The sequence below is a fragment of the Manis pentadactyla genome, chromosome 1, assembly GCF_030020395.1.
Source record: "Manis pentadactyla isolate mManPen7 chromosome 1, mManPen7.hap1, whole genome shotgun sequence".
NCBI classification, from domain to species: domain Eukaryota; kingdom Metazoa; phylum Chordata; class Mammalia; order Pholidota; family Manidae; genus Manis; species Manis pentadactyla.
In genome coordinates, this window is record NC_080019.1 from 116,300,036 (window position 1) to 116,318,198 (window position 18,163).

Sequence of the window (18,163 nt, forward strand, 5' to 3'; positions counted from 1 at the left end):
TTCCTCACCTATAAAATGCAGATAATAGTGCCCTTCACTGTAGTCATTAGAATCAAGAAAATATCTTGTACATATGGTAAATTTAAAGTCCTATAAATATAAGGTATTATTAAAAAAAAATCCTTTCCTCTTCCATGGTTCTCCTTTTAGTGTTCTTATTAAAAACAAAAGGTTTTCCTTAAACCTGCTCTTCCCTCAAGCTACTTATCCTTTCCTCTTCTCTTTCTTTTTTTTTTTTTTTTTAATACCACCACCATTTTCAGCAGAGGCACAGGTGAGGATGGTTGACAAGTGCAGGTGTCACTCAGTCTTGGGGAGAGGGTTGGTCTGGATGGACTCATATGCATATGCAACTGGGCAGCAGAATTCCAAAGACAAGGAAACAGAGGAAAGAACCTGGCTTCAGAGTAAGGCCCTGAGCACTGGGCTGGGTCCATCCCTTACTAGTCAAGTGTCCTGAAGCCCCATCTGTGAAGTGGGGATGGTGGAAACAGTGATGCCTGTGAGATTGTTGTGAGGACTAGAATATATAAAGGTTAGCAGGATGGAGAACACACAGTAGGTGCTCAATAAATGCTAGTGTCTTTGTTGCATCTTCCTCCCAAAACCCAGATCCCTTTTCTCCCCCACTTTTTCCCTCACCATTTGGGAAGCAGTGTCCACCCCAAACATCTTTGGACCAAAAGCTGAGTTCAGCGAAACTAAGTCAGTTGTGCTAGATGTGCTAGGGACTGGGAAGGGAAAGAGGGACATGGCATTGTCCTTGTACTGTATGTGTGTGTGTGTGTGTGTTGGAGGGAGTGTGAAACAAGCACTCTAAACCACTCCTGTCAATCTAATGAGGAGTGCACTGACAGGGTGGGACCTGAAGGATGTGAGCACAATGGGAACATGTTGCTCAGCCGGAGGAGGAGATGCCCCAGAGGTTTCTGAGCTCTTGGAATGCGGGGAATGAGGTTGAGATGAGGGAGAAAACAGGAGAGAAGGAATTCTGAGAGTTAAGCCAGCTGAGCCTGTTTGGGACTACTCAGTCCTTCCTGGGAGACCAGAAAGCCCAACTCTGGAAGCTCATGCAAGAGTCTTCTTCTCCTCGCCCCTTGGTCATTTCTTTGTGCTGCTTTTCTTTAACTACTTTAAATTATCCAAAGAGTAAATGTGTCTTTTGAAAAATTTCTTATCTTCTTATATTAGTTAAAATTATAGGGTAGGGAATTTCCTCCATAATCAAGGCAGGGTTGGTGGGGAGTTGGTACAATTAGGGTGTCCATGCCCAGGCCAGATGCAAGGATGCTTGGATGCAGGTCAAGGCTGCGGACACCCGGGGAAGGTAAAAGTGCGGACCCAGAGGAGGACGATGGAGGACTAGAACCCTTCCTGCCCACCCAGTCATTTCTCTTCCATGCAGAAAGGTGATCCCTGGCAAACTCACCACACCAATGGAGAAATAGTTGTTCATAATGTTGTATGGGACCTGGTCCCCATTCTCCACCTCCTCTCTGGGAATGACTTCCAGATGCCAGCGGTCCAGCATCACCAAGGGGCTCTGCTCGATGTCCTTCAGGATTTTCGTCAGGCTGCCCCCTTCATAACCTGTGGAGCATGGCATTGCATTTGCCCCTGGAGCAGAAAGGCTAAGTTGCTGCTGATGCACAGGCAGCTGTCAGGGCAGGGAACCCCATGGGCATCTGACCAGGAGATTCCTCAGTGTGTCTGTGGGCCAGAGAGACTTAGGTTCCCTGAGCCCTGGAGGAGAGGACAATAGGGAGTAATCAGAAAGAAGCTAGGGAGGTTTGGGAACCAGAGTAGCTGGTGCTGCGGGGATGGGGATCTCTGGCCAAAGGAGGGCAGGGCATGTAGCTGAAGCTCTAGAGAGTTGGTGGGCTGGGTGCTTGGGAAGCTGCACGTGGAAGAACAAAGGATCTGTTTCAGGTCTGTGTTATGTAGAGATGGACAGTGTGGTAGGAAGAATTTTAAGATGGTTCCTACTATTCCTGCCTCCTTGGTATATATACCCTGCAAAACCCTCAAGGACCTGTGAATAAGATGGGATAATGGTTGTCATTATTAGGTATATGATACGGCACAATTGGCTTTAAGAAAGGAAGATTATCTTCAGTGGATGTGACCTAAGCAGGTGAGTCCTTAAGAAATAGATTCAAGGCGTAAGAGGGATTTTGATGTGAGGGATATTCTCTGCGGCTAGCTTTGAAAATGGAGAGATCCATCGGGCAAGGAATGTGAGAAGCCTCTAAGATCTGAGAGTGGTCCTAGCTTATAAGTGGCAAGGAAACAGGGATCTCAGTCCTACAGCCACAAAGAACCTAATTCTGCCAACAATGTGAATGAGCTTAGGAATAAATTCTTCCTTGAGCCTTCAGAGAGGAGCACAGGCTATCTAACATCTTGATTTTAGCCTGTGAGGCCTGGAGCAGAGAACCTAGTCACTTTGTTCCAGGACTTCTGGCCTACAGAACTGTGGGCTAATAAATGAATGTCCTAAGGCTCTGCATTTATGATAATTTGTTATGTAAATTTTAAGTGCTGAGAGGTTAGTGGGAGAGACTGTTCTTTCAAATAACACTCCCGTGCTCCTGCTTACCTTTGGGGTAACCTCGAGGAGTGTTTTCAAGCTGTCAGGGCTTCAGTCAGCTCCTTAGGGGATGTCCCTCAAGAGAGCAATGACAGCAGCCATGGGGCTGGGGGCCTTGATACTTGGACGCACTGGGATGGGTTTTCTGCATGAAATTTGCTCCTAGCTATGCTGCCTAGGAACCCAGAGGGTTCTTCTCTAGCCTTGGAGTATGGCTGAGGACCCTGGTAGCTCTGCCCAAGCTGTCAACTTCCTTCTAGGGCTCACTCCTGCTTTCTCTGCCCCTGTCCACCATGCATCCATCTCTCAACACTAACTGCTGCCTGGCCTGGTCTTAAATCATTTTCTGAATTGATCAGTCATCTGGAATCCCAGCCGAATTCTGCCTGCTAGACCGATCTGTCCATTCCATGTGCTGACCTGAACTTCTCTACTCTCTGGAGCATGCCCAGCTCCATGGAAACTGTTGCAGTTTGCACAATTCCCCTTTGCTCCTGCCCCTTGCCCTGTAAGCTGGTCACCATTCTGAGTTGCCACTTAGGGGAATTTCAAAATGAGGTCCATGGCCATGGGGTCTTAGGATGATTTGGACGTCCCTAGTAGCTGCTGATGTGGTTTTTCAGTCTGCATTCTGAGTCCTCATTTAGAAGAAGATCTGTAATTTGGAGAGGGGGAGTTTTATGCAGAAAATACCCATTTACGTGAGCCCCTACCGGGATGAGCCCTGGGGAAGAGACAAATAAAACTATATCTTAAAGTTGACTATTTTCTACTGGGGAGGCAGGTTCTAAGCTGATAGTTTCTGGATGACAGTATAGTGAGAGATAAGCACAGGCCTTGGCATGGAGTGGACCAGAGAAACTGGTCATGGAGGAGACATGACTCTGTGGAATGTGATCTCTCAAAGGGAAGTCCAGCCTGGCTCTGCAGAACACCACTGCTAGATTGGAGCTCTTGGTCCCAGAGTAGTGTCGCGTGAGTGCAGACTCACCTCCTCCCCAGCGGAGACACCGGGCCAGGTCATTTCCTGTTCCAAGAGGCAGGACGGCCACCGGTGGATGCTTTGCGAAGTTGGCCTTATCTGCAACCCATGCAGAGGAAGAGAGAAGCATATGCCAAGGGATTACAGAATGTTTGAGTTATCTAGTAATCCCCGATCTGAAGCTTGAACCCCTCCATAGCATTCTTTGTCTGAATACCTCCCATGATGGGGAGCCTACTACTTTCTAAAGTCCTCTCTTCCATCTCCAGCATGTTAACGTACAAAGGATTCTTTCATATTGAGCTGAATATGTCTCCCTGTAACTTGCATGTGTTTATACTCATTTCATCAAAATTCTTTCATTTGGGGTGACAGAATATACCTCAATAACAGTAGTTGGTGTTTTAATCTTTAATCATAACTAGCACTTACTCCATTTATCCCTCAGATCCACCCTATAAGATACTATCATTCTCCTCATAGATGAAGGAACTGAGGTTCAGAGAGGGAAAGTAATTCCAGAGTCAGAATACAAATCCAGATCTCTGTGACACCAAGACCACAGCTTTCTTTTCTTCTGGAGGTAGGCCAGTGCATAGATAGTAAAACAGGTAGGGCTGAGGCATTAGGAAATGGTGGGGCATTTGGAAAACTGAAGATGCCTCACCTCAAGCCACTCAGTTTTAAATGTTTAAAAATAATCATGTCTAACAAGCAAAACCAGGTGTTATTTGCCACCCAGTTATCAGTTTGCCACTTCCACCACCTCCCAGACTTGCAAATACACAGACTCCTAACCTATTTCCCATGCTGGTTGTGAACTGAACCATTGGAGAAAGCACAGCTGAACGCATATGTGTTAATCTGACCGCAGATCTACAGCAGCACGTTGGCTGTGCTGGGAAAGTTGAAGCAGGCACAGGCACCCATTGGGCTCCAAGTTCTGCCATTCATATAACCTTCAGGGCTCAGTGCCAGGGATGTGAGCCATGTCACGGTGGGGGGGGGTTGGGCAGGGGGTAAGTGGGATGCAGAAATCAGCTGGTGAGGCTAATGCCAGGGCTGCCCCAGAAAAATCGGGGTTCATAGGTTCCTCAGGTTGTCTGACTTATACTAGAAGTGGCTGAGCTTGGGCAAGACCCAGGGCCGAGATTACCACCAGAAGGGTTGAGATGGAGGATGGAGCAAAGTGACAGCCTCTCTCATTATTTCCAGAACAGGTAGTCTGTGTTTATGCCTTTGCACATGCTCTTCCTTTTGCCTGGAAGGCTTTGTTTCCTTACATCTGCACCTTATTCCTTGTCCTCATCTCAGCAGGTCAACTATCCTCACAGTGCTGAGGCTAGAAACCTGGATGTCATCCTAGGTTTTCCCTCTCCCTCCCTCACATCCATTCATAAGTCAGGTTCCATGTGCTGTCTATTTAATAGGTCTCCAAGCCATCTCTTCTCTTTATCCCCATAGCGACACCTGCATTCAGGTATGACAGGACTCTTTCCTGATGGTATGGCTGCACTTGCCTTCTCTCTGACCTCTCAGCCTCCAGCTCCACTTCCTAATGTGTTCTCCATACTTCCACTAAGGAAGGCAGTCCTTGAGCCATGCACCTTATCACGAGTCCACTGCTTTACCTCCTGGATAGCTCCAGTCGCTTCTGAGCATGGCATACTAGGTCCTTCATGCTCTGCCTTTTTCTCTAGGTGTGTTTTCAGTGCCTTAAGTCATAAGCTCTTTTCTGTTTCAATGCTGCCTCTGGGAGGCCCTCCCTGGTTACCCTAGTCTGGACCAGGTGCCTCTCCAAGTGTTTCTTTAGCATGAGGGATGATCCTATCATACTCTTGTATTGGCTGCTCATTTGTTCCCTGGGTGCACTGTAACCTCCCCCAGGGAACTGTATTTCACCACTGAAGGCCTACTGTGTGCATGTTGCTATGTTAGGTGCTGTGGCTCTAATAATGGGCAAAAGAACCATGGCTCAGGCTTCCATGGTGCTTAAAGTCAAGAAGGAGAGTCAGATATTAATGAGGTCTTCATGTTAATGTTGCATAATTTCTCATTCATACTGGAAAAGAAAGGAGTGTGGTCTTATAATGAGGTGACTGAGGCTGAGGGTATGTGTCAAGGTAGGTTTTCCTGATGAAACCATGGTCAGAAATTCAAAGCAGAAACTGACAAAGCAAAGGCTGCTGAAGCATACCGGACAGGAGGAACAACTTGTGCAAAGGCCCTGCAGTAGAAGGGAGACAGGTACATGTAAGGGTCTGAGAGAGGGACTGCACAGCTGGAGTCTAGAGGGGAGGGATGGAGGTATGAGATAAGGCTGGGAGGGTAGGCCGCCGCTAGACCTTCTAGGGTCCTGAGGATCATTTGAAAGTTTTTTTTCCTGTATACTAAGAATAATGGGAAGCCACTGAAATGCTTTATGCATATCATGAACTCAGTGACAGTTAGGAAAGACCGCATTGGCTTCAGGAGGAAAACATACTAAGAGGGACCCAAAGTAGGGAGGAAAACACAGAACAAGCACATCGGTATTTCCTGAAGGAGGGAACGGCCTTGTGCACTACTCCTTTTACCACTGGCTCTTCTCTTCAGGCCACTAGTCTATCACATGACCTTCTTTCTGTTTTGAGCAGTGCTTTGTGCAGGTGAATTTTATAAAACTTTTCACTAAAGCCCACCTTCTCCACTATGGAGAGGGGAGCCTGAGAGCGGCGCACAATCCTGCAGTCATCCACCCTCTGCCGATAAGCTTTTCCTTCCTTGGCTCCCAGAGGACGCCTCCCTCTTCCCACAAACAACTCCGAGGTGACAGGAGAGCGTGGGTGGCTGCTTGGCAGGGTTGTGTCCATGGAAACCAAATGCCTGTGGGGAGCAGAAAGTGGCAGGTATGCCAGGGTGCAGGGCCCACTCCCCCAGGAGGTCTGCCTCCAAGCCCGTGAAGCCCTGCCTTTCTAGCCCTGTTCAGGTTCTATCCTGGCCCACCCTTGCCTCCTCTTTTTCTCTCATCTCCCACATCCAGTCTGTCAGCCAATCCTGTTGGCTTCACCTTCAAATGGCATCTGACCACACTTCTCACCACCTCCTCTGTTTCTACAGTGGTCCAAGCCAGTCACCTCGCTTGGATTACTGCAGGTCTACCTGCTTCCACCCTTTTCTTATAATCTCTTGTGCTCCTCCTTTGCTTGAAACTCTCTGGTGTCTTGGGATTTTCCAGTATGAAAGCTGTTTTCTGTGTAACATCCTATATGCCCTGGTGACCTGGCCCTGCACCATCTCTGCCTTATCCTCTACCACTCTCCCTCACACACTCTACTCTGGGCATGCTCTGCAGCCTTCCCACAGCCTTCAGCAGCTTGGCCTGCTCCTACCTCAGGGTCTTTGTATTTGCTGTTCCTTCTGCTTAAACTGCTTTTCCTTCAGGTATCCACACAGCTCGCCCCCCTCCTCTAGGTCTCCATGCAAAGGTCATCTGCTCTGTGAGGTCTTCCCCGACCACTCAGTTTTAGATTGCAACCCCCCACCCCTGCCCCACCCACCACTGAGTTCCCTTTGCTACATCCCTGCTTTATTTTGATCACATTCGGACACACTGCATGTTTCACTTATTTCTTTGTCTATTGCCTGCCTCTTCCCTCTGGAAGAGAAGGACTGTGAGGGCAGGACTTTTGTCCATTTGTTCACTCCTCCATCACCAGTGCCTGGAGGAGAGCTTGGCACGTGGAGGTGCACAGGCAGTCTCTGTGGAATGAATGATGGAAAGACCGATGCAGCCGAAGGGCTCATTGCCCTGGCACCAGTCTTGGACTTTGATGACAGCTGACCTGAGTTCTCTCCTTTGCTTTCCTGTCCTTATGTTCCGTGTCCCAGTGTGCATCTGGGTTCTCCTGGGTTAGATCTTGAATATACTTCCATTGTACAATTTCAGAGTCAGTCTCCATCATTTGCTGGGGTTGATGTGTCCCAGGACCCACAGAGCTGGGCAGTGCTGGTCTAGAACCGAGGCCTCCTGATTCCCAGTCTGGGCTCTCCCTACTGCTTTTCTGACCTAGGCATATAGGACACATCCCAGCGTGGCCTTTCTCTGCTTGCACTGGGCTGCACTTTCTAGTTCTGCTTTTTGGGCTCAGGCTTCAGCTGTTGATCTCAAGGTGATCCGCTCTGTGCTATGCAGCTACACTTAGTTCTCTGGCCTTTCTCCACACCCTGGATCTGCCTGGAGTCCCAGTCCTGCTGCCCCTCCTCCACAGTCCCCCAACCTGGTCTATCCTGCCACTGCCCAAACCTTGGCCTTGACAGATGTTTTCCAGGCAAGGCCTGAATCTAAACTGTTACATCTGTACCTATGAGAAGCCTCTCATTGTCTTCTTTCTTTTTTCCACCCAAAGTACATACTTAGTGAAACATTGGTCCAAGAGTGGAAAAAAGGATTAAGGAGACATGGCTCCATTCCTTTCTTTTTTATTGCCTTCTTCTAACTTTAAATATAGCTTACTCAAAATAAACTGTGAAGTCCTTCCCAGCCCATTCTTACCAATGCAATCCAAAATCCAGCCAACTGTTCCATCTCCTCCGCAGGCTAAAACACGGAAGTCTGGCGTATCACGGAAAAAGTTCAACCTGGGAAGTAGAAGAAAAACAAAAATGGTCTTGTACTAGGTTCAGGCTGACATTTGACACTCCTTGAATCAGGGTCTCCCCGTTCCCTGGGAGTATGTTATGACCTTGATTCCTTTTGAGGTTGAAAGGGCCACTTAATGTTCTGAAATTAGAACTTACTAACATGCCACTAAGTATTGAGAATTCCCGGGAACTATCCTTGTATAAGGAGAATTTGACTCAATATTCACAGCACAAATAGAAAGCAGTTTTCTAGAAATTCTTTACTATTTGTAAAGAGAGCCATGCTCTGCAGAGGAAGTCAGAGTTTGCTTATTTTGGCACCAACACAACTAACCCCTAACATTTTGACTCTTCCAGGGCTCTCCTGCCTGCTCTGCCCCCCAAAACCTCCCCTTTATGCCAGATGTACTGAACTAGCTGTGTCTTCATCCCACTCTCCTGGGGGTCCAGACCTAAGTGGAGTGAGCACCATCTTCTCTTGGGCTTATTACCCTTTGGAGCAGGGCTCTTAACTTGGGGTCTATGACCCTCCCAGGGGTTTGTGGATAGAATCCAGAGGGTTATGAACTTGAAGGAGAAAATGTTATATTCCTACCCTCCTTAAATTCTAACCGAAATTTGGCATTTCTTTCTATTAAGAATGTAGGCAACAAATCAGAGGTACTAACAATATCTGTGACTTTATTAGCAGTCAGAATCACAGGTATTTTAATGTTTTATTACAGTTGTGGCAGATATCTCATACTATCATTTACACTCATCATTGCTTTTAATTTACAATGGTTATTAGACCTGCCTCTGGATCTTGTTATATAATGTGTTACTATACCACATATATTCCTGTATCACAAATTTGTTCCTTAATGTTTTGATAACTGTTTTTCAGTAGAATTAGTTTCCCTAGTAATCCTGTATATTTCATTTTATGCATTAAGAAATATTATTCTGAGAAGGGGTCCACAGGCTTCAGGCTGACAAATGGGTTACTGACAGGAAAAGGTTTAAAACCTCTGCTTTAGAATAAATGTGACCTGTGGATACCTTGGGGTGGGACATGAAAGCTGAAGCTCAGTATTTCCTCTTTGCCCAAACTGGTAGTTGAGAAGACTGCTGGGGCTTTCTGAGTCATTGACCTGTATGTGGGCAAATCACCACTCCCTCTCTTCCCCATCTCTTGTAGAACCTACTCCCCTATAGGAAGTGAATTCTGAATGGAGGCTCCCTTCAGCCAGCTAGCTTGTCTGAGTACAGACTGACCCAGCAAAGATACTGAGGGCGCAGCAGCCCTAGAGGTAGCCACCAGGCTCGTCATCCAGGGCAAGGACAGTTTAGGAGAGATGAGGTTAGTTAAGCTAAAGTACTGCATTCAGGTAGTCAAGTGCCCTAGAAGGGAGTGGGCTGGTGAAGGGATCTGCAGGCTGCTGCTCAGTCACAGGTCATACCACAGCAGTAACTGGCAGTCGGGGTGACCAGGATGGTACCCACAGCAGTACTAGCGGGCTCTGTTTTGAAGTTAGTTTTACAGGTAAATCATGGCAGTGGTACTGTATCTACACTCATATTCTTCTCCTTTTAACTTGTCTAGCACTCCCTCTGCCGTACAAATGATAGCTTTGTGTCAAACACCCAAAGACAGGGGCAGGTTCCCTTTTGAGAGTCTCTACTCCAGCCCTTCTGAGGACCTTGCTGAGCCCAGGGTAGAAATGCCGGTTAGGAGGCTGGGCCAAGTGGCTGTGTGCCGGAAAGCCAGCCTAGTGGGTGCAGATCTAAGGCCCTGGCACAGAGACAGCGTCGGGGCTGGACAGAAGGTATCCCTAGTGCACCGGCTTTGTCTGGTGAGAAGCCCAGACTTGGGGTTTCTTCCAGCCCCCATGCTGGAGGGGCCTCTGAGTACAGGCACCCGGAGCCCCCCACATTAGTGCAAACACAGGGGCCAGCTCCTTCCACCAGACCTTCAGGTAAGCCTCAAAGGGGCTGCCTTGTCTCCTGCCTTTGTTCTCCCTCTCTAATGAGCAGTGATACAGCCAGTAGGCAAATGACTGGAGGAGGGCCACGAGGAGCGCAACCCCCTCTAAATTGGATAACCTTCCCCCCCAAAAAGTGATTCCATTGAATAACCATTTGTCTTGATCCTAAAATGCCCCCACAACAGAATATGCAGCAGGACTCCAAGTCAGCTATATAGATTTCTGAACTACTGACTGGCAGAGGTGAGAAAACTCCTTCTTCCTCCCTGCAATTTGGTATGAAGACAGTAGCTAACACAGCCTTGCAAATGAGTTAAAATAATTTACCAACCCACCCTTCCTGTCAATCAAATGAATAGCTTATCCAGTTTTTCCCTCTTACAAAATCAACAAATTTTTCTGGAATAAAGTGCAGGAGACTACTTCCAAGAGTTATCTGTAATGGGTGCTCCTGAGTATCTTCAGGAGGAAGTAGGAGTGGATATAAGGGAAAGAAGAGAAACAGAGTAAAATGCCAGAAAGGACAAGTCCACTGATCAAAGAGGCAAAAAAGGTGACAGAAAAGGTATCTTATTTAGAGATTAAACTGGGTGGGGGAGAAATAAGAAGATTGTTTCTCCATACCCTGGAGTAGGCCCCCCATTGTCCAGGTTGAAAACTTGTTTGGGGTTGAGCAGATATTGGAATTTCCGAAGAATTCTATGGAAAAAAAAAGAGGGAGAGAGAGAGAGAGAGACAGAGAAGGAGAATGTCATCGTGAGAAGTCACAAGAGATCAAACACCTCTGGAACCCACTGATGGTGGGAATGTGGGTCCATTTAAACCCAGGAGGGGAGAAGGCTGTATGCAGGCCCTGCAGACCCTGAAGTCTCAGGCCCAGCTGGCATCGTTCACACCCTTCCTGGTTCAAGGGCCTCCCCACCACCAACCCCACAGTTATCACCCCTGCAGAGAAGGCAGGGCAGAGAAACCCAGAGACAAGAACTTCCGCTCTCCTAAGGCTTCTTCCTTTGTGGAGACGTTCTCCCAAATGTTCTCTGTGTTCTAGACAGTGTGATTCTGCTCTTCATGGATGATAGAAAGGCATCAAGGGGCCTGCTGTGGAAATGGCCCCCAAATCCCAGAATCAGGAGGAAGCACAGGAGGTGGGCTTGGGGCAGGGAGGGCTGAGGGCAGAGACCACATCTAAGCTTGGTTTCAAGGCCCCAGCTTGAGACTAATCAGGTCAGTTCAGGAGGGGTGCCCTGTCCCTTGGACTGAGATAGGGGTTCTCAGAGCTCTTGCTCCAACCCTAATTACTATTTTTAAAATTTGGGATTCTGCTCACCATGTCACCTGTTCGTTACCCCAGAGCTGAGCAGGCCTGGGAGGTGGAGCCCACTTGCCCTCTCCTCCCTCTCCCAGTGCTTCCAGCAGGCTGGGCATTCCTTTCACTGCAGAGGTGGGTGCCCTGCTTTCTCAGGGGCTGGATAGGCCAAGAGGTCCCAGTCAGGTGAGTCCTGCCACATCTTTAAAGCAAGAAAAGACCTGGGAGGTCAGGAAGGAAACAGGCATCTCAGAGCTTGGTCTGACTGAGACAGGTCCTATGCTAAGCACCATGTCTGCTTTAGTCCTCACAGTACTATGAAAGGAGAAATCACTGTTATCTCCATTTTACAGAGGAAGAAACCAAGGTACAGGGATGTTAAGTCACTTGGGCCAGGTCATAAAGTGGCAGAGCTGGGAGTGGAAGCCAGACCTGCCTTTCTCCACGGCCCACTCTCTTGAGCGGATGGTTGTCCCTCACTCTGTTGAGTGAGGTTGTCACAGCCTCTGCATTTTGAAAAAGAAGAGAACATACCTTTCTCCTTGTCTCCCTCCACTCTTGGGGTTCACCAAGACCAGCAGGGGGTGGGTACCCGGAGTGGGGATGATCTTATACTTAAAAGGTAAAAGAAAAAGAAATTAGCTCTTTCTCATTCGATAGGAGGGATGAGATGAGAGTTGATGCTAAGACAGCCTCTGGGGCAGTGGAGGGGAAGCAGTTTCGGGCATGGAGGAGAGGCAGCTGGGAGGCAGTGTACTGCCTCCTGGCTGCATTTTCTGAGGGGTTAAGCAGCTAAGTGTTCTCAGTTTTGGTGGCCTTCAGTAGTGTTAATGGTGAAGAGTTCGAGGTCAAGATTAAAGATGGGGCATGGCACCATAGCTTCCAATCATTCAACAGTGGTGTGGCATTGTGGCCATAGCACAAGATTATATTTTGTGTGGAATACAACTGAATGTAACATTAGAAGGTATGGCCATCTGGTGATACATGTAAAAAAAAAAAACACTCACGGAGTCAACCATCACTTTCACCCTGGCATATTACACACCCACATTTCCAGTCCCAAATTTCCTCCTGAGCCCTGGGTCCACATTTCTCATTGTCCAATGGGTACCTTCAACCAGATGTCTCACCATCAGTACAAATTCAACATACTTCAAGCCTGACCTATCTTCTTTCCCCAGAAAATGGGTCCTCTCTCTTGGCTCACTGTTTATGTTAAAGGCACTATTACTCTTCATCCAGTCATCCAGGGAGGACCCTGTGCTGCCAGATTTTTCCCTGAAATGTCCCTTTATTTCTGGCAGCTGCCTCAGTACCCACACTGCTCGGGCCCTTCCCACCACGGTGAGTGCTGCTCCCACGTGGTTCCCTCCCGGGACATCACATTAGTCAGGCCTCTCCTGCTCAAAAACCTTTAATGACACCACGTTGCCCAGAGAATAAAATCCAAGTCTCTTGGCATCCAAGGCATTTCAGAGCAGCCCCATTCTACTCTTTTCTCTACATGATCTAAGCCTCAGTTGCTGTTCCAGCTACATCTGCTCTCACCCTCTAGTGAGTCTGTCTCCGACATTCCTACCCTGTGGGCTGCTCTTGCAGCCCTCCTACCCTGGGTTTCTTCTCCTCATTGATGCCTTGAAATGCCCCCTTCATTCTTCACAACTTCTTAAAAGAATTTCCCACCCACAGGGCCAATTTAAAAGCTACTTCCTCTATGAAGTTTTCCATGATCATTGCAACTAAAACTATTGCACTTCAAGAATGCAATATCTTCTGGGTGACCTTAATTTTTGTTGTTTGTATTTGTTTTTAAATTTTTCTTAGGTAAATGTCTCTAAATATTAACTGGATTTTAAATGTTTCAGGAGCAGGTCAAGTGTGTGTAAAACCTTCCTACCAAGGGTCCCATAATACAGTACCCACCAGATACAGGGGTGGGTACTCAAAAATATTTGTGGATTCGGCTAAAGGACAGACTGATACAGAAATGTACCTCTTTCCACATATAATATCTAATGCCTACTTTTACAGATCTCAAGCTAAAAATTTCAGCAAGCTCAGCCCCATGTTATTTGAAATGGACAGCAGCAGTCTTCATAATTTTTAAGAATTTTCTTGTATTCCCAGAGTGACTGTCTGTGTGACACTCAGAGGAATCTTGGAGCCTGAGAAGTAATTCTTTACCTCTGGGATGATAATTAAAATACTTAACAACCCACTCAGCATGGGCACTGCCCAGTCAGATCAGATGCAAGATAACCAGATGGATGCAGCTGTAATAAGTGGTGTGTGCCTGCACTGTGTGTGTGTGTGTGTGTGTGTGTGTGTGTGTGCGTGCGCTTCACCTGTAGGTGTGCAGAACTTTCGCACCTCATTAACATTTCCCCATCATTATTTCATTATTGTTTTTATTTTAATTTCCAAAGCACACTAATGATTCTGTTCTCATTTAACCTGAGCGTCCCTGGGAGGTGGGCATTGCAGTGATTGCTATGCCCCTTTTCAAACAAGGAAACAAGCCTCAGAGGCAGAGGAGGAGGCCCTAGTTTCTTATCTCCTGTTCTAGGACACTTCGCATCTCACCAGGCTGCCTTTCCTGCATTCTGGAACTTTGAGAAGGCACAAAGAGATGTTTGTTAGTGAACCCAAGTAAAAAATGATGTCTTAAATATTCTTTAAGGAACTTTTGGATATGGTTAACTTTGTAGATCATATTCTGGAGACAGCTTAGCAGTCTTGGAAAACCCATTGTCCATTTTTTAGGCCACACCCTTATTATCATTTAGGAGCTGTGCACAGTGAAGTTTGATGTCACATGTTCCTACAAAGGTGATAAAGCCTATTTGGCCAGCCATGGGATCCACCAACCTCCCTTCTCACCACTTGCCTACAGTGTGGCAGTCAAAGGTAATTCCAGAGGCTGGGAATTAAGTGTCCTCCTGTGTGATCTAAGTGATCAGGTGAGAAAGCAAATGTTGAAATGTATTTCTCTAGAACCCAAGCTCCTCCACATCCTTGGGCCAGCTTGGAGTGAGCCGTCAGTTCCGCCTGCTGAGGTACCTGCATCACAAGTTCACCCTTGGCTGACACGCTGCCATCCGACTTCCCACCTTGCCTGTCCTGTGAGAAGAGAGGAAAGACAAGCATATTTGGGGGGAAAATGGCTAATATAAAAAAAGAGATCAGAAGAAAAACAAATAGTTAATATCAAGAAAGAGAATCAAAACAAGTAGAGGGTGGGAGGAGTTTTTCAAAGTGGGACTTTGGACCTAAAAATAGAAACATTCTGCTCTGGGTTTCTCTAGGCTTCTCCAGGCCTGTGTCATTGTTTGATCAGACTTCAACTTCGAGATACTGGAAAGGACACAGGGAGAGGAAATGTGGAAATTGGCAGAAATCTGCTTTGTTGATTCAGAAGCTTGAGCTCTGAAAAGCAAGGCCTCAGAGGGCTTCTCCACTGAGCACTATCTAAATGATGTGATACTGAGTTTTTTAGTTTTTTAGTTTTTTTGGTCCTGTTTTTAACATTTATTATTTATTTTACTGAGGTTGACTTCACAGATAGCAAAAAGCTCAAATCTAAATGTATAGCTTGATAAATTTCTGCATACATATATTCCCTTATAAGTGCTGCCTCACAAGGCATAACTGTTGTGACTGTGATGCCATATGGGTTTTGCCCAGCTTTTGAATGTCGTATAAATGAAATCATAGAGCATCTTTTTTTGAGTGTCACTTCTTTTATTCAGCATCATGTCTTTGAGATTACCCATGTTTTTGCATCTAAGCATAGTTCTTTTCCATTGCAGTGTAGTATTCCATTAAATGAATCTGCCTCAACTTATTTATCTGTCTTGTCCATGGTCACTTAGCTTGTTTCCAGTTTTTTACTGTTGTAAATAAAGTTGATATGATCATTCTTGTACATGTCTTTTGGTGTTCGTATTTCTCAGGTAGATACTTAGGAGGGGATGTATTGGGTCATAGAATTTGTGTATTTCCAACCTAGTAGACACTGCCAAATGGTTTTCCAGAGTGGTAGTTTTTCTTCATTTTTAATGAAAAAGGAGCATGTGGTCAAGTGAAGGATGAGATGTGACAAATCAGTGAGACTCAGCAACATTTTAAGATGGAAAAGGAACAGGTAAGGTGTTTGGCAGTTGGTTTGAAAGAGGAGTTTTTAACACAAGAGCAGAGAAAGTTTCAGATGTGGATAATGGAGTTTAATTCTGTTGCTTTCATTTCCAAATAGGGCTGAGACACCCAAGTAGAAATACTCAAGGCAGAGGGAGGCCCATGTTTAGGCACAGGAGAGAGGTTGACAGGGAGAAGGGAAGCCTGGGAGGCCTCATCATGTAAGGAGGTGGCTAAGGTTCCTTCAACTCTGCCTGGAAGGTGCTAGAATGAATGTGTCCATGATGGGCTATTTCAGAGCTTTCTGGGTGGCCAGGAGTTTGAACCCGTTTAATTAGGAGTTCTCTCTCACAATCTGACAGGTGCATTGACCACTCTTAAACTTGTCCTGAAAACACAGACCCTGACAGTTACTGAGGAAGCCCCCTGAGGGACGTGAATGTGTGAGTGCGGCCTGCATCTGACATGCAAACCGGGAGGAACCAGAGCCTTGGTGGGGCAGCAGCACTTACCCGGGCGATGGGGCATATTGAGGTGGGCAGCAAAATATGGTCTCGGAGTTCCCCACCATCACACAAAGTTGATAATTCACATTTGCGGTGAAACTGGAGAAAAAAATGAAGAAGAGAGTAGGTGAAAGTGATCAAGGAAAAGTCAACTGTGAGGGTTAGAGGTTTGCTGGGGAGGCAGCTGTCTAGTGCTCCCCTGAATCCTGACACACTGCTGGCTTTGGGAGTACAGCCACGTGTATGTGTGTGAGTGTGAGAATGTGAGCATGTGTGTGTGTGAGTGTGTGAGCATGTGCAAATGTGTGTGGGTGTGTGAACATGTGTGTGTGGGTGTGTGTATGAGCATGTATGTGTGTGAGTGTGAGCATGTGTGTGTGTGTGGGTCAGGGGTGCCAAGTTTGCTGTGGGAAGAGAAAGGAGACCATGTGCTGCCCATGACTGTGGGAGTGAAATGGTCATGAGCTCAGACCCTTCTGCATGGCCCCCCATGTGGATTCCAGAACCCTGGAATATTTGCTCCCTAGTTTCTGAGACTCTGGAGAAGGAGATCTTGTCGAGCAGACTCATGAGAGGCTGGAGGTAAAACCCATGACCCAACCCCTGAATTTTAAGAGTTCCACAGTCTGATTTGGAGACAAGTCCTTTTTGATGCTGATACCTGGTTAAGAGGACAAGACATGGCATGACTTTGCTTTGGCCAGCAGCTCAGGCAGCTCCAGGTGTCCGGGGGGACAGGGACATTTGTGGTGGCAGGTGGCTGCAGGCGCAGGCCTCTGGCCCAGGCAGTGGGCTGCCGTAGGGAGTGTGCCTTCCTCTGATGCCTTGAGGAGCAGGCAGTCAGGTGTCAGTGTCCCTGGGCCCAGGTAACACCAGGTGAACGTAGTTAATGGTCGTTGCTCACAGCTGCCTGGCTGCACAGGTGGTGGATTGGCTAGTTTCTCCTTATGCAGCTCTTGCTCCCCTTGTTTTGGGGATGCTCTCTTTCCAAGGCAGTGTGGCAATTCATTGGAGGCACCATTAGACTTATAGCACTGAATGGGGGCTCTAGGTCCCCCAGCCTTGCTCCCCTGGCTCTGCTCACACCCTCTGGTGGGATGTCCACTGCTCCCTGGCTGCAATTTGAGCAAAAAACCACACTGAAAAGAAGCAGGGCCACCCTGGTCACCAACCCACCGTCATCCGGCACCACACGCAGTGCCGCGCAGTGACACTCTGGTAGCACTTGATACTTTTGTGGCACCGGTCACACTTGGCGGAGGAGTTCCCTTCCACCCACGCGTGCTGCATCACCTGCAGGAGGGAAGGGAAGCATACCAGGGAAGGCTGCAGAACCACACCGCTGGGCCCTGGGCCTGAGGAGAAGGGTCTGGGAGGAGGGCAGGGATGGGGGTAGGGGACAGAGACGGCTGCTTCCTGTTTAGTGGAGGTACTTATTGGATGCTGGGACACTTTGTTGAATTGCAGCGATGTGATCCCTCCCTGCCTAACCAACATCACGCTAACCAAGATAGATGAAATCCACTTTGCCCATGCTTTGAATAGCTCATTCACCCTGGCAGGCTGAGCAGTGTCTTGTCTGGCAGTCCATCTGTTTGTCTTGCAGAACTCCTTGCAGAGTGATGGGCTTGTGTATGCCCTCTTCTGGAAGGCAGCACGATGCAGGGAAACAGGAGAGGGCTTGGGCAGCAGACAAAACTGGTTAGGGTCATTGATGTTCCACTTCACAGCGTAGTGACCTTTGGCCAGTTCCTGGACCTCTCTGATTCTCAAGTCCCTCATCTGAAGAAATTGTCATAATAAGCCCACCTCTACTCCCTTCCCTTTCCGGTCTTTATAGGCCAGTGGCTCTCAGCCTCAGCTGTCCGTGAGAAGCAACTGGGGAGCTTCTAGACGTCCTCATGCCCAGTGCAGACCAAATAAATTAGAGTCTCTGGAGATGGGACCCATCATTAGTATGTTTTAAAGTTCCCTGAGTGATTCATTAATCATGTGCAGCCAAGGTTGAGAAGTACTCTAGAAGGAAGTTAAAGTCCAAAAAAATTAATGTAA

General features: G+C 47.4%; 1 protein-coding gene across 9 annotated transcripts in view; it reads right to left on the minus strand.

Moving 5' to 3' along the window:
* DGKG (diacylglycerol kinase gamma) overlaps positions 1-18,163 on the minus strand; it is a 198,697-nt gene that overhangs the window by 99,527 nt on the left and 81,007 nt on the right. For 5 of the 9 annotated variants that reach the window (XR_008997165.1, XR_008997166.1, XM_057500889.1 and 2 more), the window contains 8 exons: positions 17,288-17,404; positions 16,118-16,210; positions 14,532-14,591; positions 12,003-12,082; positions 10,787-10,861; positions 8,107-8,192; positions 3,582-3,671; positions 1,430-1,617 (listed from right to left, as the gene is read on the minus strand). Coding sequence is in view for 7 of the 9 variants with exons in the window: in XM_057500889.1 (XP_057356872.1) it covers positions 1,430-1,617; positions 3,582-3,671; positions 8,107-8,192; positions 10,787-10,861; positions 12,003-12,082; positions 14,532-14,591; positions 16,118-16,210; positions 17,288-17,404 (789 nt within the window). In the remaining 2 variants the exon portion in view is untranslated. The remainder of the gene's footprint in view (positions 1-1,429; positions 1,618-3,581; positions 3,672-8,106; positions 8,193-10,786; positions 10,862-12,002; positions 12,083-14,531; positions 14,592-16,117; positions 16,211-17,287; positions 17,405-18,163) is intronic. The other 4 variants (XM_036875158.2, XM_057500886.1, XM_036875162.2 and 1 more) reach the window with 4 other exon arrangements.